The 20,613-nt window shown below is 51.9% G+C and overlaps 7 protein-coding genes across 7 annotated transcripts; 4 read left to right on the top strand and 3 right to left on the bottom strand.

The window, feature by feature from the left end:
- Positions 1 to 297: 297 nt before the first annotated feature.
- On the top strand, positions 298 to 906 carry PV08_09014 (uncharacterized protein; the record flags this gene model as incomplete). The annotated part of the gene is made up of 1 exon (XM_016383335.1): positions 298 to 906. The coding sequence occupies one exon, from the start codon at positions 298 to 300 to the stop codon at positions 904 to 906; it is 609 nt and encodes a 202-aa protein (XP_016231958.1).
- Positions 907 to 1,475: 569 nt separating this feature from the next.
- Positions 1,476 to 2,805, bottom strand: PV08_09013 (uncharacterized protein; the record flags this gene model as incomplete). Its single annotated transcript, XM_016383334.1, has 2 exons — positions 1,476 to 2,324; positions 2,398 to 2,805. 2 exons carry the CDS (start codon positions 2,803 to 2,805, stop codon positions 1,476 to 1,478), a joined length of 1,257 nt encoding a protein of 418 aa, XP_016231957.1.
- Positions 2,806 to 3,546: 741 nt separating this feature from the next.
- PV08_09012 (uncharacterized protein) lies at positions 3,547 to 7,080 on the top strand (the record flags this gene model as incomplete). Its single annotated transcript, XM_016383333.1, has 7 exons — positions 3,547 to 3,698; positions 3,805 to 4,099; positions 4,171 to 4,398; positions 4,446 to 4,561; positions 4,638 to 4,981; positions 5,086 to 5,743; positions 5,790 to 7,080. The coding sequence occupies 7 exons, from the start codon at positions 3,547 to 3,549 to the stop codon at positions 7,078 to 7,080; spliced, it is 3,084 nt and encodes a 1,027-aa protein (XP_016231956.1).
- Positions 7,081 to 10,124: 3,044 nt separating this feature from the next.
- PV08_09011 (uncharacterized protein) lies at positions 10,125 to 10,718 on the bottom strand (the record flags this gene model as incomplete). The annotated part of the gene is made up of 1 exon (XM_016383332.1): positions 10,125 to 10,718. One exon carries the CDS (start codon positions 10,716 to 10,718, stop codon positions 10,125 to 10,127), a length of 594 nt encoding a protein of 197 aa, XP_016231955.1.
- Positions 10,719 to 11,626: 908 nt separating this feature from the next.
- Positions 11,627 to 12,265, top strand: PV08_09010 (uncharacterized protein; the record flags this gene model as incomplete). The annotated part of the gene is made up of 2 exons (XM_016383331.1): positions 11,627 to 11,882; positions 11,934 to 12,265. The coding sequence occupies 2 exons, from the start codon at positions 11,627 to 11,629 to the stop codon at positions 12,263 to 12,265; spliced, it is 588 nt and encodes a 195-aa protein (XP_016231954.1).
- Positions 12,266 to 14,742: 2,477 nt separating this feature from the next.
- Positions 14,743 to 16,376, bottom strand: PV08_09009 (uncharacterized protein; the record flags this gene model as incomplete). The annotated part of the gene is made up of 2 exons (XM_016383330.1): positions 14,743 to 15,800; positions 15,860 to 16,376. The coding sequence occupies 2 exons, from the start codon at positions 16,374 to 16,376 to the stop codon at positions 14,743 to 14,745; spliced, it is 1,575 nt and encodes a 524-aa protein (XP_016231953.1).
- Positions 16,377 to 17,594: 1,218 nt separating this feature from the next.
- Positions 17,595 to 20,411, top strand: PV08_09008 (uncharacterized protein; the record flags this gene model as incomplete). The annotated part of the gene is made up of 1 exon (XM_016383329.1): positions 17,595 to 20,411. The coding sequence occupies one exon, from the start codon at positions 17,595 to 17,597 to the stop codon at positions 20,409 to 20,411; it is 2,817 nt and encodes a 938-aa protein (XP_016231952.1).
- Positions 20,412 to 20,613: the final 202 nt, after the last annotated feature.

The raw sequence follows: 20,613 nt of genomic DNA, 5'->3' as shown, positions 1-20,613 counted from the left end.
CTTCGACATTCTATCTGGGGACTAACAGCGCGCCGACCGACGACGACGACCGCGCTTTCTTAACCTTAGAGGTGTCGCCGTCTAGAGGATAGAACGAAGATATCTTCCAAGAGACGAACACTACTGTTATTGAGTCTCCAACCCTTCATCCCTACACGGTTGTCTACTTTACAAGCTCCACTGGATGCTACGGAACGTCGATAATACACAAAAGTGGCCTCCTTAGGAAAGAGCAGGAGGCTATCTATCTTTGGGACCCTATGTTTACAGAGCATTCCTCGTTGTCCCGTCAAGGAAATGAGGAGTGCCTGGCAGAGATGCAGCGAGTTGGGGCTAAGCAACATCGAGTTCAGGGACTTGATCACCCATATACCACCACCGACGATTGAGCGTCTCCCGGAGGACAAGTCGTGGCTCATCCCTTTGTGTGTTATCCAGGATGATAAATTGTGTAAGATGAGGTTTATGTACCAGAACTTGGATGAGTTCGTGGAGCTGATTCACAACGGTACTATGGTGGAGATTAGAGACGCATTTGCGCTGTCGGCGGCGGTGGACCCGTGGATGGGCTTGCTTATGGAGGAGAGTGGGCTTGAGTCCATGGATGCGATCATGTACAACGACTGGAACGTGGAAAAGCCCGTGATCGGCCTTTCGGGCTGGACATTGAAGAGGCGTGCAAGGAACTACTTGATTGCAACGGCGACCGCCAGCTCGATCAAGATCCTTTACGAGCGCAATATGGTAGGGCCCGTTTCGATCTTGAAATTGGACGATTACACAGATAGCAACTCACATGAACTGCTGACCAGGATCTGGCACGAGTTCAGGAACTCCCACGGCATAGGTGGTTGGGACGTGGGATCAGGAAATCAGATGGCATCTGATAACGGGTCTGCAGCGTAGCTAGAGACTTTCCCAAATCCTCCACAAGCCCCAGTGAGACCTTTTTCCCGGCTTCGCACCGTACATAATACTGCTTTTTCTTTGCTGTAGATTTTGGGCCAGCTTGGAGAGCGCAGCAAAAAGCCTTGTGCAGTTGAATGCGCTGGATATTTTCTTCAAGTGGAAGCAATAGGAGGGTAGCTCTCTTGCCGGTGATGTCGAGCAATTAGATTCTGAATCATGTGTTTTCTATGCTCATCCACGTGGTCAGCCAGACGGCCTGGCTAACCTTCTTGTTACTCGCATCTGCGGCCACGCCCCAAGCTATATACTCTTCAGCTGGCCTCTGGTACTGTACTTATTAGGGCCCAAAAGAATGTCTCAACGTTCGATCTTGATGGACTTTCAGAGAATGGGGAAACCCGCAATGTAAGGAACCGCTGATTCGATGAGCGGACCATCATCTGCAACTGAGCCGTGAGCGCCGTGGATACTGGTAGCAGTCTTCTGTGAGCAAACCTGTATACGATGATGCAAGGAGAAATACTGTTCTTCCGTCACCGTTTCGTTGTCGGGCTTTTCTCCTTGTCCTAAGTCCCGTCCATGAGACGTTTTCTCATCTCGTTCGGTGACGGCCTATCTGACCTCGTTTTCGGCCCAGGACCCTGCTCGTGATTTCCAGTTTCAGGCGGAATAACAGGCTTACTCTTCTGAATCTCGAAGGATCTAGGCGACTTGGTAAAGCCTGCTCCAGCAGGGTCGAGGTGACCGGGGGAGGCTCCGAAACGACTGTTGTACCGCTTTTCGGTGAGATATTGGAGATTCTCTGCCGTCATTGAGCCAACCAACTGCGCCGAACCATCCTTAGACAGCGCTTTCTTGATGTCGAATAAATCAGCTAAAGTAGTCACCACTACTTGATCGCTGTCACCTTCGGCAATCACTTCGCCAATTTTGTACACCTTTTGCCGTGAAATCTCATCCGCCATCTTGCAAACTTCTAGGCATTGCTTTGAAATAGTGATATCTGCCTGCAATTGGGATCTCTCCCGTTCCTTTTCAGGGCCGTCATCCTGGATTAGAAGATCCAGACGTTTCCGAAGATAGTCGATAGTCTTTGAGAAGCTGTCTCGATTGTCTTCCAGAGCTTTACGTGTTCGCGATTGCGCCTCGAATGAATTTTCTTCAGCAGCATTTTGAGGCGTCTCTGGTATCAGAGCCGGTTCTCGCTCGGACAGTGATTCAATGTAACACTTTGCATCCTCACAAATACGCAGGCATTGCTTGGTCACTTCTCTTTCGTCTTTCAAGTCTATACTGATGCCTGATGTAGTCGCATTCTCGAAGGTCAAACTCGTTATCTTCTCGTCAATTCGCCGTAGATGAAGCTCGAGATTATATGTAGTATCCTGCACCATCTCGTTGTATTCTTGGAGGACCTGGCGGGAGATTTTGGAGGTATGCGTCCTGAAATTATGTCAGAAAAATTCAGAGGAGACGAGGAGATGTTACTAGCATGGTGATGACGCCTAGAGCGACCGTGATCGTCGACTTGTAACCTGCAACAGTGTCTATAAATTCGTTTATACTTCCTCTCATGAATTCCATCTTCGTCCAGTCTCGTAAGCCCATCTTTGATTTCCCGCCGAAAACTTTCATCGACTGCTCGAATTCGCTGCATACTTGGCTGCATCGTTCGACAGGACCTTGGAGAAGCGTGAGCAGTGACTGCTCTGCATTGACCACTGGCGCCAATGAGTCCAGAATAATGTTGAGATCCCTAAGCTCATCTTGGAGTCTTCGCAAAGTTTTGTCGCGCTCTTTGAAGCGTGTGACGGTTTCGTAAAGCGATTGGGTTGACTGCACGGCAGCTGTGACTACAGCCAGCAACGAGGCAGTAATACTCAAAGGATCCGCCATCTTGATATGGAGTGCGGGTTATCTAGTGAGAACATGCAAGAGGGTTTCCCCTGGGAGCGGGCGAGATCATATACCGACCCTGGCTCTTCCAGGCGCATCTCATAAAAGCTGTGGCTGCGTTCTCCTTCTAACTGGGAGGCACAGGCAAAAGAGAAACTTCCTTTTTTCTATTGGCATAAGCAGCAGGCTAATCAGAGAGGTCCACGTCGGGCTACGCGGCTATCCGAGGACCAAAGTCCGTCACAAACTTGCTTGAATTTCCATTGGTCCCCTTTCGTGATTGGCAGCTCAAGCGATTGTCGAACTGCTCTGAGCTCTCGGCGCGCTCACGCAGACCGTGCCGCTTTTAAGACCAGGTGCTCGCGACTCACCCTCTTCTCACTTTCTTCTCACCCTCCCACTCACGCTCGCACGCACCGTCGCAGCGCCGTTCTGATACCTGCTGCAGTCCCCCCTGGCACCGTACGTCCCGTCCCAAGATGGGTTCTATAATTGGCGACAACCAGGGGGACTCCATTGTTGGATCCCCACGAAGGGGTCTTGACTGAGGTCTTGCTGCATCCCTCCTCTCTCGTCGACCCGCCGACTCTGGGTACAAAATGGCGTCCCTCTCGCCTGTGGGCGTCCAGGCCACAATGTTCTCTTTCGACTCCTGCAGCCTCCAGCGGCCGTCCCTCCTGGCTCCGTTCACTGTTGCTTCACGACCGACGAACGCCGAACTTCTCCTCCTTTTAAGCCACCATGGGCAGGCAGAAAGCCACGACGGACGAGCTGTGGGCTCGTGCTGAAGCCAACGGCTACAAGAGAGGAGCACACGACGAGACAGACAAGGTCCGTGATGCAGAGAAATACGTTTCTAAGACGGAGAAGGACCAGGACCGAACATTACATCGGTATCTTCTGCAAGAAGCCCAGAACGGTTCTGTGTCCTCCCTCCCGTCTCTCTTTCTCTGTGTTTTCGTTCCACACTATGAGATGATTCTGACACGCCATTTTCAGGTGGTGTCACAAAATCCTGCGAGAAGATTATGACCGACAAGGGCTGGCTCCTCCGGACGAAGCCACAGTCCGCGCGTGTTGTCTGGCCGAGGGAGTCCCTGCACCCGACTTGGTCACTGTGAAAGACTTTCTCCGGTTTTACATTGCCACAAGCCATCCGCAGCTGGAGAGAAGCGCGGCAAAGCCGAGACCGACCGCCGACGTCATATGTACCGTCGCCGAGTGGTTCTTCGCAGGCTTCGCTCGTACTGCCGGGTCCGACACCAAGGCAGAGGATAGGAGTGAGGTCTACTACGTCACGTCCGACTGTCGCTTACTCGTCTTTGGGTCTACAATTTTCAACTCATTTGGCTGACCCTCTCTCAGTGGATTCGGCGGTCCCTGGTACTGGAAGGCATTGTCGTCAATAAGCACCGACCGAAACATAACTTTACGGTCCGCGACCTCACTCGTGTCTTCGTCGCGCTGTGGACCTACGACGACCTCATCTTCATCCATGAACGGTACCGAGTTCAGACCACCTTCCTGATACATTTATACTGTTGGACGGGGGCCCGAATCGACGCTTTCTTCAAGGGAGGCCTGCGGTACAAGGTAGACCTGTCTCCACCACCATGCCTAGCAGGAACTAACTTTCCAAGGATGTCGACCTGATTCTGCAACGTGTCGATGGCACAGAAGACGGTCGGGACTGGAGACTAGTATACAAGGTCGATCAGCGCTACGTGAAAAACAACCGCGATCCTGAAAACGTGACGTAAGTGCCTTTGGCCCTTCCAGAACTCTCTTCCCGCTCCGCTGTTCCTTCATTTGTTGACATTGATGTGTTCCAGCTTCGGAGCGGCGGCCAAGGACCACAGAAGGCTATTCTACAACGACGCAGGTCTCCTACTCCAATTGGCAATCGCCGATGGTGCCCTATTTGGGTACGACACTCTCGCCGACGTACGTCAGCAGGTCATTCCGGCCGGCAAGGATGAAGTGATTCTCCGATTCAAGGATGAAGCGTTGGACCAGCCAATCTTGCGCAAATGCACGAGGACTGGCGGTGTGACCACCGAGCCGATGCCGAAAACCGCATTTCTCGCGATTTTCAAGAGTACACTGGTCAACGCCGGCTACTTCTGGAGCTTGTCCATCCACGCCATTAGGCGGATGTTGGGAAAAGGTGCTGACCGTAAGTCTCCCGCTCACTCAGCATTCCCGAAGACACCTTGTAGCTCCTACACCATATCCACGCGGTTGACGTTCCCTGCCCTTCACGCTAATTGTGCACGTTAGGGCGAAATACCGCCGTCGAACGCTCACAGCACTTGACGCAAGCCGACCTTCGTGTTTTTGGCCAAAGCTATTTGGCCAACTGCTCCTCGGTCGACGGCCAAGCGGCTTTCCGAAACGAAGAGTCTGACGAGCGCCATATCGAATATTTTCAGAGCATCGAAAAGTTCCACGAGGACGGTTTACCCACTGAGCTCCCTGCACATCTCGAGGAAGAATTGAAACACGATGGACATCTCTGCAGCCTAGAAGCCGAGGTACAGAGGCTCAGAGGATCGGACGGCGACAACCAGGCCTTTAGTACCGCCCAACGCCAACTCACCGCCTACTCGAGGAAGTTGAAGCGAGATGCACTGCGCCTGTATCAAGAGACCTGGGTCCAGCAGCGCCGAGATTGGAAGATCTTGACACGAGGGAAAGAGACGGCTCAAGACAATTCCAAGACGGAGCTCGCGCAAAGTATCTACAAATTATTCCCCGAACGGGGCCGACTTGCTGACAAAATGACAACGACTCGCCTCTTGACGTCAGACGAGATGTGGGCTGCCCTGGACGATCTCCATACACTCTGCCTCCGGAGTTCAGATGTCTTCTATCTTCCGGGGTCGCGTCCTAGTAACGATGCCTGTCCCGTCGAAAATTGCCAATGTCGCATGCATGGGTAAGGCCTCAATCTCCTTTGCCTGATCGGAGCTGACATTTACCAGTCTGCCGAAGTCTCAACGCAATCAGCACATTCAAAACTGTGTCCGTCGGGAGATGGCAAGCAGTCTGGGGCGACTCACAAAAGACATCCATTATTGTTATTGGTGTTTCGATTGGGTCGTCGGAGGGAAATGGGAGCCGCACTGCCGAGCACATCTGGACGCCTTGACCACTAAGCGTTGTGGCTCCGTCATCCACTATCATACAATGGTCTTCGCGGGCTACTGTCCTTTCTGTATCGGAGATGCATCGTTGCCTCCTCACGAACGACTCAAACCATGGTCGCGAGACCACAAGTTGTGGATTCACGTCCAGGTCGAGCACCTTGACGGCTCTCAGTGGCCGCTCAAGTGTCTCCATCCACTATGCGACAATACCCTCCACAAAGACCCCGGCACGTTCCAATTCCATCTTATGGATGTACACAACTTCAGCCGGTCGCGCCCTGCCGCATTGACAAAGTCCAGGCCTCAATCCACCCCCGCCGACGAGGCAGGGTTCAATAACAATGAACAGAATCTAGGACCAGTTTGTCGGAAGCGATCGTCGAAGGATGACTATGGAGGCCTGGCTTGGCAACCACCAGCGTCAGCTGAGTCTATGAACGAGGCTCTACAGAATCATCTTCGCCGCCTCCCAAAACGGAGGCGGCACAGTTCTTCGACTACGACCGTATGCCCTCAGGTCGTCATGCTCGACGATGATTCGTCTTGCTCATCCAACAGTGATTCTGAGACAACCTCGGATCAGTCGGATAGTTCTGCACTCGCCCTCCTCGAAGCTGGAGACTTCTACACGGATCTTGGCCGTGGTCCGTCTCCATATCACTATCCTTCTAAGTGCGAGCAGAACCACTCGTCTGAGGCAGAGAAAGTCGACGATGACTATATTGAGGATACTCTATTCGACCAATACCTTCGCTCTCCTTCACCTTCACCGACCCTGCCATCAGGCGATAGCGTCAGCGAGTGGAGTGGAGCGACCCTTACCGGAAATGCGCGTGATTCGTCTTGTGAGTCGATCCCACCCGCAGGCTTAGAGAGACTGTCCGCTGTTTCAGCTACGTCTCTCGACACGGCCCCTTGCGCCACAGAGGTTGGTCTTCCTGCCGGCAGGACCACTCGGATACGACTGCGAGTGGGTCCGCCCAAGATTACGCTTCGCGTCAAAATTCCAGAAGACCATCGCAGAACCAAAGTTGCCGAAAGGAAACGCAAGCGTCGCGAGGGAAAGAAAGTAGTATCAAACCCGAAGCAACAGAATGGAAGAGGCCGAAAGAAGTCACTTCGCTGAACGATGGATCTTTGATTTACTCCCTACCTTTGCCATTGCGTGATTGCCAGTATTCGCACCTGGCACAACTTTTTTCAAGGTGCACATTCTTGCGCCAGGAGCTTTGACCTCTGAGGACACACGCTTCGTAACACTGGCCGCAACACCCTGGATGAGCCTTGCAGTCAACCTCACGCGTTGGACGGAGCCTCGGAAACATCGGCGCCGAGAGGCTCTTTACGGAGAAGTCAGCCTTACTGCCTGAAGACATGGAATATCGACATATGCTGTAGAGCACAGAGCAGGCGCGGAGAGGGGACTATGGCCCCTAAGGTTAAACGTGTACATAAATAGCCCAGATAGATGCAGCAAGAAGCACACTTTTACCATGAGCGTGGAGCTAACCAGAGCTTGCGGCACCAATACTGACTTCTCACTGGACCGAGGACAATTCCCCAAGGCATACGCGGCCAGTTAGTCGCTTACAGCAACTCACCGGTTAGAACATCGCTTACGGGTACTGCATATAATATAGAGAGCAGCGCCTCCGCTACCATTACAATATTGCCGGGGTATTGTTACGGTGATGAGTACACTAGAAATCAGAAAGTGTTGCGACCCTCAAACGCCAACAAAAGCATTTCTGCGACTATCGAACCACGGCAGCACGTCGCATTCTGCGAACCCCGATCCTCTTGTCGAATGCACCCCAGGAGAGCCTCGTCAGGGTCGTTTATGCCGGACGCTATACGAAGCACGAAACATAACTGACAAAATAAGACTCCTTGGGATCGTCTTGCCCCGGCCTAACCCAACTCCCATTTTACCACATTTTATCACAGATCTACCTGCTAGGCGCCTGAGGCAAGATCATCGCTACCGTGCGAAAGTGGTTCCAGCAGCAGGTGATCCGGCATTTTTCAGACAGTCAACTGCTCTAAGCACAACAGACGGAGGCCGAATGCCTCAGGCAGAGCCTCATGTGGGGACACGTCGCATTCGAACAGAGTGCAGCCTACAAACACGGCATTCAAATCGCAAAAAAGAGCTGATGACTCTAATTGCTCCAGTCGTGAGCGAGTCCAACGCTGATAGTTCTCATATCTTCCTTTGCTGGGGGCCAAGCAGCCGCTGCGAGATAGTGGCCGTTAGGATCCCCAACTCTGCTGACGATGTTACTATCTGGAAGTTGATTCGTCAAGAATGGTACAGAAATCGTGGAAAGTGGAGACGATATATCCCTTTCCTAAACGTTCGACAAATTCAATTCGTACGGGTATACGGAAACACTCCCAGTGATATGTTAAACTGCCACAGGCTGACTTTGATAGATTTCAATCGCGGGACCCTCTTGTCCCAGAAAGTACTGTGCAAGATCTGCAGGCCGTTTCATCGGAACGCATTCTTCGGCAGAGTTGAGCAAAGAGAAGCTGCACCATGAGACTACAATTGCCGACTATCAGCCCCAAGAGCCCGCCTGCAAGTACGATTCGTCCATAGACACCACTGATTGCAGCTTCTACTGTGTTAACAGGCAAGAGGAGTTGATCGCGTGCCCCGAGCGCGAGATGTTCTCTGCACGGAGGCACCTCCGGGTCATAACATGCTGAGATTTTTACCGTTTGTGTTTTCCGATCCAAACCTTGCCAGGGGAAATTATTTATTTGAGGACAGGAATCTGATAAAGAGTCATAAGTAAGCGGGTACCTGATACGATGCAAAGAGACTGACCGGGGCCTATAGAGACATACTATCCAAACTTGATGAATGGCACTGCCCTCGTCTAGGTGAACTCGATTTTGAGGCGCTCTGGTTGGACGATTATTTAACATCGCAACCTGGGGCCTTCGCACTGGCTGCAGTGTTGGTTGTATTAATGGTGATTTTGGCCAAGTTCATTTTTGGAGAATGGAGTGTGGCATGGACGATTGGATGCTTCGCATTGGCGCTGGTGGCACTTTACTGGGAGATTGAGAGTAGCAAACCTTGCTCCTGAGGGTTGTTGAATACAACAGTTCAGCACACAACCAAGGCGGACTGCTCGGCAAGTAGAATTTTTCTCCTTCAATCCTGTCAGGGCCCGGGTTACGGGACAGTTCTGTAGGTCAATCGTTGTCTTAGGGCCTTTGAACGGAGACAAAAGGACGAGATCCAGTACTTTCACACTCCCCCAGCTGGCTGAGCAAACCCAACAGTCCTATTCCATAATCAGGGAATCGTAGACATGCGGCGAAGATCCACGAGACTCGACTCGACTCCAAGTTCGGTTGCAAATCTTCCAGTTGTTTTCTCTTCGCCAACCTTTGAGGCGTCTCACCCGCGATCCTGGCTAATTCTTCATCCGAGAGTCCTGCCATTGTCTCGGCAGAGTAGATCGATGCAAGTGGGCGAGTGGTGTGACGCTCTATTACACAAGCCGTCTTCCCTCGAAAAAGGAGTGCCCGTTATGCCTTTCAGCAAAGAGCTTGTCCCCCTGGACTGGTACCGTTGACAGCCAACCATGGTAGCCCAGCATGATATGCGATGCCGCGCGCTCGAAGGCCTGCAATCTGCCCCAATCGCAAGGTCGCACGGGCGGAGTTGAGCCCTTCCAGGGGCTCTTCTCTGTCCGAGAACCCGACTTGCCTGATGGTGATCGTGAGGGTGCCAGATGCTTTTATAACAAACCCCAGCCAGAGACGAGAAGAAGCAGGTGTCTTATAGCAGGATCGGATAGGATGGACCCCGTCACTTACCGAGGAGCCCGAATATATACCCTTTGGTCTCGTCGTCCTTTTGATTTGGGACAGGATCTAAAAAGCGCGATATCGACTTTGTTTGCGACCAATGGACTCCCTCTCTCCGCAAATTCTCCCTGTGTATTATCGCGCACAGTCAAACATTCCTGCTACCTACCACCTTGAGGCTATCACCGATATATTAAAGGCCTTATTGTCTCGATTCCAGTGTAGTGCCGTGCTTCATTGCCAGAGTGATAAGGGAAACATCCGTTGACTTCCTATCACCTTCGTCTGCTACCCTCCTGGGTTTGACACTGTATTGTGGCTCTCGAGGATGAGGGCCTTCTACTCACTATCGCTAGCCAGTGAGATAACATCTGTCACATCACCATCCTCCTCGAGGGCATCCGCAGTCGCACTAGGATCCGCAAGGTAGAGATCTCGGATATCACCTACTTCAAAGCTTCGCCGGCACCACGGACAGTCGTTGCCTTGGCCTATCCACAAATCCAAGCATACCCTACAGGCTGTATGACCACAGGGAAGCATGGCATCCTTGAATGCCACCGTACAGAGTGTGCACCGAAGATGATCGACCTTCTCCAATTCCTTTCGCGCAACTTCCAGACGACTGGCCAGCTCTTGATTCTGGAGGCGTAACGATCGATTGTCATCTTTACACTGTCGCAGTCTGCGGCTTTGTTGCCTGAGCTTGTTTCGACTAGTCTCGGCAATTGTTCGAAGCTCCAGTCGCTGTCGTTCATGTTCGAGATCAGCTTGTTTGGCTTGCAATGTCGTCTTCAACTGCCGCGCCTGCCTCAATACCGAAGAGAATTTGCGTCTCATATCAAGAGCAGCGTCCACAACCGATGCGTATTCGTCCCCAATGTCACAGTCATCGTCAGTGAGAAAATGATCGAGGTTGAGGGTTGGTTGCATTTTGGTCGTGTCCGAAGACACTGGTGAAATGATAGGGATTGGTAAAGAAGAAAGAGGGCGAAGATCAGGGCCGTGGGGAGACCGTCCCTTTATACCTTAGGAGCTAGTTGGTTTCACAGCTGCCACGCAAGCTCGGTCGCCCCCAGTTACCTGTCCGCTAGGTTCACCTGGTTAGTAGACTCCTAATTCTCTTCGTGCCTGGCGGATCGGTGGCCCTGCATCCCTCATGACGAGTGCTGCTGTCAGCAGCATCCGCTACCAAGGAGCCATATACTCGACTGAATCTACAGCCTCTGCACGGCCTGAGTCATCCTTATCAACTGGCAGAAATGAAGAGAACAGGTCGTATTGTCGAATTTGAAAAGACCACAGCCGAACAATAGTCCTTTACAAAGAGATAGTTTGGGGCTTTGTCTCTTAGCCAGCTGAAGCTGTCGGGTCAGGTCATCAGATTGGATTGTGACCAGGGTGCATGCGTGGAACGTGGCGGTCGCCAGCCAGACATGCTTGAGTTCTCTCTTGCCATTCCGAGGCGAGAGGATCATAAAGACGCTCTTCAATTCAGGAGGCCAATAGAGCACTTTCAGGGCTATCACACCACCCACCCATCGAACCTGAGTGGCCGTCAATTTTTACCCTGTCAAGCCTATAGCATTAGCACGGCGGTTCGGTTCTCGACCTAACCGGTGCAGGATGCAAACGTTGCAGGATGTTACCCACACTCCTCAACCCTGCTGAAGAGGAGCAGGAGGCGAAGCCCTTGGCAGAGTGTCGACGGGTATAAATCCAGGCGTCTCCCCCTGATCGGCTCTTCTGCTCGTTCTTCCCTAGAAACTTCGGTTCTACCTTCGGTTCTTTCTTCTCCTCGTAAAACACTGCCTGCCACTTTGCCACCTGTGCCGCTCATCATGGCCATTACTCGACATGCTCAGATGAACAGTGCACGGGTTCTTCGCTCGAGACGCGTTACCGTCACGCCAGTTAATCCATGGTCTCGTCCTGGCCGCAGGTCCTTCCACCGCCCGTCGACAATTCCGCGGCGTTCGATCAGCAAGCGTAACCCAGATCCCTCCGATGGGCTCAAAGAAATTTTTGTCTCCACCTTCCCAGAGTCAAGTGCTGGAGACATCTTTCCGGAGCGGCTCAGCCCCAGTGTTGGGGCAGGTGTGTATTTCTTCTTCCTCGCGCCACTGAACAATGACTGACCAAAAGAAGACGACGGCGACATTCATGTCTCACCCATGTCCAACGGCAAGCCGAGTCTCCCTGCTCCTAATTTGGGAAGCCTGCCGTCGGCGGCGGTCCGTCCGCTTGCCCATGTGACGTCGTTCGAGGATGCGATATTGACCACTGAAAATGACTCTCTTCTCGATCCGGCGACGGTTATGCCAGGGTGTCTTTCAGGGGTATTCCGGAAGATATCGGCCTTCCTCCCGACGGACTCTGGGACTATGATGCAGCCTATGAGCAGAGATATTGTTACATACATGGCGAATTCGAGTATCTACTTACAACTCCTGACCGATGGATATCTTCGAAAGATTTGAAGATGTTAGCTGCTGAGGCGAGGTCGGAAAATTTACTTCAGAAGTATAGGATCGATCCGGCAGATTTGGATCCGTATGCGCGTCGATGTCAAGCAGAATGCTGCAGCAGTATCTATTCCCAGATACATAGCATCACCGACAAGCGTGAGGACTCTTCGGTGATCCTCTATCGAGCAAGGTTCAAAGCTTTCTGGACCCCTGGAAGTGACATCGAGGATAAAGATCGGCTTGAAGCATCGTTAAAAACCCATCAGCGTTGGGGTTGCCGACGTAGCGCTCGGTTAGCTCAGACTTTCGGAGCTAGGGAGAAGATCTATGAGCAGGTTATGATGGTTGTGAATCTTGGCTGACTTGGGGCCGCCAGACAGTGACAGTCCCACACAATGTACATTTGTAGGCACCAGAATAGAATCGGAATGGCGACCAAAACAAACAGAAGCGTTACCGGATCGATGTACTGTAAAATTCATCTTCCTTCTTTCGAGGGAGATATATGAGTTTCTCAACAGCAGCCCGCTCCCTTTCTCTCAGGTTTGATCTGAAGTTGGAGGATGATATGCGTATAGTTCTTGTACGATCTTGAACATATCCTCCGCCGACGTCCGTATCATATCGGAGCACTGACCAAATTTGTCGGGATGCCAGCGCATTCGTTCTCTTCGAAGCCATTTGCGAGAATACTTGGGTGATTGTCGGAAAAATTCAGTAATTGCGTGGTGACAAGGCTGGCCTTCACTTTGTTGGCCTTCACATTGTTTACATGAAGCAACAGGGGGGTATGGGAATTCTTGTAGTCCGGATTTATCTGCTAGACACATTTGCGTGTGATGATACCACTTCTGAAAAGTCAAAGAGGACGCTTTCGTGGGAGTAGTGAATTGCTGGTAGGTGTTGGTGCCTTGCGGTGGAAGAGTCCAGTTGGTAGACTCGAAGCAAGTGCCGTAATTCGATGAGGACGATGTCCTGAAGCTTCCGAAACCGCCCGAGTTAAATGACGCCGCCGAAAATGCGTGCAGATGCGGTGTTTCACTAGGAAGTCCTCGTGGCGCGGGTGTGCCCCAAGGAGGCTCTCTTCTTCGTTTTCTGCGTGCTCTGGCGATCCAGAGAACGGTCCTGGTGGCGATTAAGAGAATCAAAGAGGTTATGAGAACTGCGCCCACTCAAATGGCCATAATTTTCAGAGCTCCCAGGACGATTTCAAGTAGATACGCCGCATGCCTGTCAAAGCCAGTAGGACAGTTCGCTGGTCCTCTTAGCCAACCACGACAGTGCTTGTGACAGCAGCCTCTTGAGAGTACATCCGACTTGTTCGCATGCCGAGACCTGCTTCCATGCAGTGACGGACCCTTTTCCGACAGAGAACACATGCGAGAGAGGTATAAACGCAGTGGGAGCCATTCTTTGGCAGAATCCGCATGTTCGTGAGTTTGAAAGGCGGGAAACAGTGTACAACGGGCGCAGTTGAGATCTCGTCTAACCTTCCTTATCTACATTTCACATTACCTTGCCAGAGTAATATCTAACCTTGCTGCCTCGCCACCAAATATCGCACGGCAGAATGCCTCACGATAGCTAACCTATTGCTATGACTGGTTAGGCCAGTCTGTTTACTTGATGGGCTAGTAGCCACTATATCGCACGACAGAATGCTTACTGGTCAAAGTCATGCTTGTTCGGCCGCAGTTGTCATTGCTCTTAATGCACTGTATGCACAGCACCTGCACTGGGAGTCGACACTGGGTTACCGAGATTCCGACAGCCACTGCTATACACATTCTGCAATGATGTTATAAATCCGGTTGCTCAACATCATCGATGGGATTCGGTCCCCAAGATCATCGCAGTAGAACGTTGACGGGCTTCTCGACATGATCCAGCTTTGCCGTGCACATCACGAGCTACGCCCATGAAGAGAATCAGTGAAATTGATGTCTTGTAAGAGAAGCATGTTTTCTATGTATGCGGAAAGGAAGTGCAAACTACTCAAACGACCGCAGATATATAACAATTCCCAACCCCAAAATTTGAGCCATCCCCAGACCAGCTGGCAGATGTGAACACTGTGAAGCAAGCCCAAAATGAGAACCCTTTGCGCCGAATGAAACAACCTCCTAACTTGAAACGATATCACCTCAGCAAGATCCTCACCAGCCATTCCAGCACAGGAAATCAAAGCGTTGCCTTTGACGAATCAATCATTGCTCCATTCAATGGCGGTGCGATCGGCGCGACATCTCTTCAAATCGCGATGCCAATTCTTGAAACTTGGCCATGAGGCTTGTCACTTCGTCATTCGCAGTTCCAGCGTGACTCTCAAAGGATGCCCCGGTTGATGTAGATGGCTCCGGTCCCTTTCCATTTCCCCTGTGCAAATTATGAGGTGGGTGCGAGCCTCGTATCATGGGAGCAACGGGCTCTTCTTGTCCAGCATCCAGCTTGAAGTCACGGATGTCCTCATCAACGCGGTTCGGACCAAATTAGGCACCTAAAACGGACCGATCGTACCAGGTGAACTGGCCGGGCTGCTCGCCGAAACCGACGAGGACGATGGTATTGGGTTCTCGAACCCTTCCACCGTTGGAGGCTCTGGAAGGGTCTCTTCGAGTGCTAGCGACGCCGGCGATCACCATATCCTTGATTTTCATATCCTTGAGGTCCTCTTTCTTACCCTTGCCGATCAATTTGGCATCGGGTTGATTGAGGTACGCCGCACCAAACCCTTTACCGAATGTGGACGCCGCGACCAATTCGTAAATTTTAAGGTTGTGGTTTCCGGGACGACTAATCAACAGCTGATGACCAGCACCAACTTTCTGAGCGCCTTCAATCTTTTTTTCCACCCCGTGTTCCTTGACATATCCTTCTTTACGGGTCGATCGTCGAAAGGTTATGGGGCCGTCTTGAGCCGAGGAAGACGTTGTCGATGTAGAAACGATGTCGCTGGATGACGAAGACGTTGTAACGGCAGTGACCGACGCCCTCTGTAGCCCAGTTCCTTCAATGGCCGGCTTCGAGGCATTTGCGGCCGGAGGATCCATGATCCACCCCTCAGGATACTGGTGCAGCCGATTAAAAGCTCTTAAACGATCATTAAGGGCTTCGAATTTTGCCCGAGCCTCACTGTCAGCGAGATTCTCCCGTAGTCGGGCCAGAATGGGCGCCGCCTCGGCGAAAATTGCCTTGAAGGTGTCGATCGCAATGGTATAGCTGTTAAGCATGGCCTCTGGGACCTTGTTGGCGATGTTCTCTTCCACGATCTTAGTGTTTGCTTCCTTCAATGTTGCAACAGCTTCCTCATCATGAGGGTTGTTCATCAGTCGACCCAGGACAGGCTTGACGCCACCCCAAATTTGTTGATGGACCTCTGTTGGTCCTAGAGGAGACGAATCTTCAACACCTTGCATTGAGTCGCCTTTATCCACCCATCTACCGTCGGCGGTCAACTCTCGCTCCGCCAATTCATCGCCGTCCCAGAATTTCACCTCATTGATCTCTTCTTGGTCGATGCCTAGCTTCTTGGCTGCCTTGAGAACTCCTGAGACGGACGGATTAGTCGGCGAGTCCCTTGGGCTTATAACCATATACAACACTTACTTTTGAAAGCCTCGTCAGCCCCTTTTGTTGGGTTGAAGTCCGGGTGGGTCAGACATCCTAAGCGGGTGAACGAATTCACGATATTCTCTTTTTCTTGTCGATCATCTTCCGCCACCGCTTCTAGTTTCAATATCTTGCGATAATCTCTGCGAGAGCAAGCAAGAACGGAATGGACCGCTTCAGCCTGTGCGTCCGTCGCTAAGGACGGCCTTCCATCATCGCTCTCGTCACTCTCACTACCGCTGTCGCCACCGCCTTGAGACTGCCGGTCGTCCTGCGCTCCGATGTCGAATGCGGGTTTGGACTGGGCTTCTTCCCGATCTGCAACCTCGATAATAGAGGGCATGGCACCTTGCTGCCTTGCCTCTCGCGCCATCCGTTCCTTATCGGCCGTAATCCTTGCATCTTCTGGTGCAAGCGTGCCTTCGGGAGTGGGCAGACCATGTCGATGGCGAGATTTCGGCGCTTGGGAAACACCTGTGACCAGGCCTTGAGTGTTGTCAGTGGGTGCGGCCATCTTTCTGATCGCAAAGAAGGCTTATGATCAAGGGGACTTCTGGGTTGAAAGGTCTGTGTAGAACTGTAGCTCGTCAACGAGTAGAATGTGGGAGTGAATGCTTGACTTTCGACATCAATGGGAGACACTGTGACTCTTTATGTAGCCTCCCATCCGTGCGTCAATGCCATCTTACTGCCGTTTCTCAGTGTTCGCAATGTCGGTAGCACCCCCTTTTCGACAACGGAGTCTAATTTCGGGCATCTCATGCTCATCATGGCGACCAGGAGTAACTCCTCTGTGCTGGGTGTTGTCCCGGAATCGCATTTTTCTTGCTTGAGAAAAGAATTCTGTGAACTGCGCTGACGTCGCGAATTTCCAGTACTTCGTACCACATTTTGCGCCTAGCGTGATCAGCTCGAGATTGAGTTGAAACCAGAAACCGGCACGGCGGACGTAACCCAATCTTTGTCCGAAGCGGGTGGCATGCACGTATATTTGGGAATGTCATGAAAGGTCTCGGACCTGGAAACGAGACCTGCTCCAAATTTAGTTGCTCTGGACGAGATTTTGCCAACCCGCCAGCTAGGCGGACAGTGAGCGGGACACACTGCCCTTTCAGGAAGCGACTTGACTCTCACACCAAAAGATACCGTATTCTGGTCCAGCCAGCCTCAGAGCACAAACAAACCCCCCTCCTCCCCGAAGCCTCCCGTCCGAGCGTATCCTGGAACGACAGCTCGGAACTTGGTCCGAGCGCCCAGGGACGAGGTCTTGGCCCTTGAGAAGACCCACTCTACGGTGTATTTATAGTATTGACCAGGTCGTTCTCTTCGTCTACATCACAAACAATCAGTCCAAGTACTGTACCTTTCACGCCTGACTCAACAGGCTCGTGCCAAAAAGTCCTCTCGTTCTCCAAACTCCCATTCTGGAGTCGTGAAGTACGACTAGTCGCTGAGAAACTTATCAGCTCAGGATCACGGTTACGCAGAGTGCCGGTTTCGAAACCGACCGTTGAAGATGTCGTGACCAGAACAGCCTTAGGGTGGAGACTTCGTCGACGTCGACGAGCGACAGTATCAGGAATGTTGTAGCGACTATTCCCAGCTATATAAGTTGGACTCTTCACGAGTGTGAGAGACACGATCTTCTTCATCATCATCATCATCATCATCACTATCATCGTCATATCTCCTATCTATCTTTGAGGAACAACTTGAGCCCAATATTGACAAAATGGCCACAGAAAATGAGAAGGGTACTACGAGAAAGTCTGAACGCCGAAGCCGTCGTTCGCGACAACAACATGGTCTTCCCACACCTGATGGCACTCCGGCGCCTGAAACTGGTAGAATCATGGCGGAGAAAGAGCGCGAAGAGCGCGAAGAGCGCGAGTCAACCCGTGTTGGCACATTATCTGCAATCATTGAAACTCCACATGAAGTTCTCTTGGCTGCCCCATCTGGGGCTCCTGTCGATAATGGAACACAGAATCACCAAGCTGCGGACGAGACCGCTCTTGTGCCGACGGAAGAACAAATCTCACTTGTGCAACATGTGGAGAACTGCGATCCGCAGGATTACCAAAAGATGTTTGGATTCAAACCGACGGGGAATGTTCGAAAAGACAAGGAAAATATGGTGAATTTATTCCGCCGTCAGGGGTCTCGACTCCATCCCGATTTCAATAAGGCTAAAGGTGCTGACCAAGCATTTGAGAGTGAGTTTGGCCAGATGAGCGATACATATATCACTGATTTGCTTCTAGTCGCATGTCGGACAGCTGAAGAGCACGATGTTCCTGACGATGAAATTGACGAAGTAAGGACATGGGATGGCGAGGAACTTCCCGAACTCCGTCTGAGCGACGATGGTAAGTGGACAGAGAAAGCTGATGCCACGGACGGTGTGGAAATCCCGGAGCCTACTGAAGACAGAGTCCTTTATGCAGCTCTCAACATGAAGGGGCCGGCGTTCCATTGGTTCGAACCAATCGTGATGGACCATTTGACCTCACCGGAGGCCCTGAAGGATGACGAAACCAAGGAAATCTTCGCCAGTTTCAACGTCTTCGTGCAGAAGTTGAAGCAAATCTTCGGGACTCCAGGGGAAGAACAGGCCGCGTCACAACGTATTCACCACCTCAAGCAGACCGGGTCTGCTGCCAACTACTACGCTCTCTTCAAGAGGCTGGAAGCAAAATTGGACTGGGAAGACAACGCGTACGCCGCCGCATACTACAATGGTCTCATTGAGATCGACAACTGGCTCTACGAACGAAGGCTCGAAAAGAAAGGATACCGAGGAAGAACTGGCGGCCCATTCAACGGAAACAAGGGCAGCAGTCGATCTTACGGGGATCCGATGGACCTTGACGCAATGGAGCGAGGCCGGTCCTCACGACCGAAGGGCAAGTTCCAGCGCAAGGGGCCATCCAACAAGGAGCGAGAGCGACGAAAGAAAGAAAACCTGTGCTACAACTGTGGTAAATCCGGACATCGGGCTAAAGAATGTGGTACAAAGCCCTTGGGACTGCACATGATGCAAGCGAGAACCGGTGCAGGAGAAAAAAAGGCCGACACTCCTGCGAAGATATGGATGAAACGTTTCGGGGAGGGAGTTGCAGAAATGAGTGCCATGGTTCAGACCCGAAAAGCTGAATTCCAGGCAGCTCTTGAGTCCTCCGACGAAGAACCCGAGCAAGCTAGCAACGTTTCAAAAGCACAGAAGGGGATGCCCGAAGGGACCCAGACGGAGGGAGCGACTCCGGGACCACCTCCAAGAACGGACGGTGAAGAGGTTGCCGCGATCGCAGGGACCTTTCCTAGCTCACGGGAGCAGGATAAAGAAGCCGAAGAGACAACAGATAAACATTCGTTCATGTCTTGGTGTTTCCGTTACGAGGACGGATGCGCCATCCACCACCCTAACACCGGGGACTCAGGATGGTTTCCTTCAAGGAACAAAGACAAAAGTCCGCGGAAACCACGTGAGAGACAGATCGCCAACTGGGATGAAGAAGATATCATCGACCACATGGGAGAAAACAAGTACCTTCTAGGAATTATGCGCATCGGATACGGAGTTGCAGAAGTTGAGACGAAGTACTGGTCCAAGGACAGCGAGGGTCGAACGATCTTCGATCCTGACTGTAAGGACGCTCCACGACAGGGACCCAAGGTTGTGGTTCTGGAGAGATGTTTCGGGTGTTGGGACAGCAAGACACATACTCACGACTCGGGCGGGAGACGTTATGACTTCCCGTTCGAAGACAAGGACGAGCTCCTCGTCGACGAGTTTGACCTTGACATCGCGGAACTCTACCGGATCACGCACAAGGACCACCAGGCGGTTATGGCCACAACAAGCTATTGGATACAGGTTGACGGGAAACCCATGTTTCGCCCGTTCAGCGCAAAAAGAGTGGAGCTCCGTACGGTACAAATGAGAATCTGCAACGACCATGAATGCGAAGACGAAGGAGAAGGAAAACATACCCACGACATTTGGGGGAACACACAGCTACATGTGTTCCTAGACGAAGACGAGGACGATGACATGCCCAGCAGCGGCAAGAACGACGAAGGGTGTACGAGTGCCACACCCAGAGAGACAGCTGCATACCGACACGCGAACAAATATCGAGTAGTATCGAACCATTGCAACATTGCGGTACTAGAAACACAGTACTGGGCAACACGGCCATGTGAGAGCTGGTGCTTGCCAGGTTGCAAAGGAGATCACAAGCGGTTCAACCCTTTTGGAGACCCAGAAAAGAAAACGGAAATGGTTCCCATTATCGCGTGCGACGACTGGGCTTGCCATGACTGGCCCCACTCGCACGACGTACTAGGGTTGGACGAATTCGTTCCCATTCGAAGGAAAGATGAGGAAGCAGTGTCTGGAGGAAACAGAAAAAGACGCCGTGTTGTTCCATGGTTACAGTCACGCGGCTATCCTTACGAGACACTGGTCCTACTACGAAGAACCTATCCAGGGAACGCCTCGCGTCAACAACGGATTCCGTCTGGACCCAGGCGTTACCCAGACTGAACCAAGGAAGATAATCATCTGGAGATGTTTTGGTTGCCCCGTGTTGGAAACGCATACCCACGATACGATAGGAAGATGGCCACATCTGTTCCCGTTCAAGGAGCAGGATGAACTCACACCACACGAGATCGACCTAGACGTGGCCGCCCACTACACCAAGCTCGAAGCAACTGAGACAGAACAACTCTACACACTTTTGGAC

Source organism: Exophiala spinifera (assembly GCF_000836115.1).
Source record: "Exophiala spinifera strain CBS 89968 unplaced genomic scaffold supercont1.7, whole genome shotgun sequence".
NCBI lineage: Eukaryota > Fungi > Ascomycota > Eurotiomycetes > Chaetothyriales > Herpotrichiellaceae > Exophiala > Exophiala spinifera.
The sequence above is the reverse complement of the archived record's forward strand: the minus strand, read 5'-3'. Positions and strand labels throughout refer to the sequence as shown.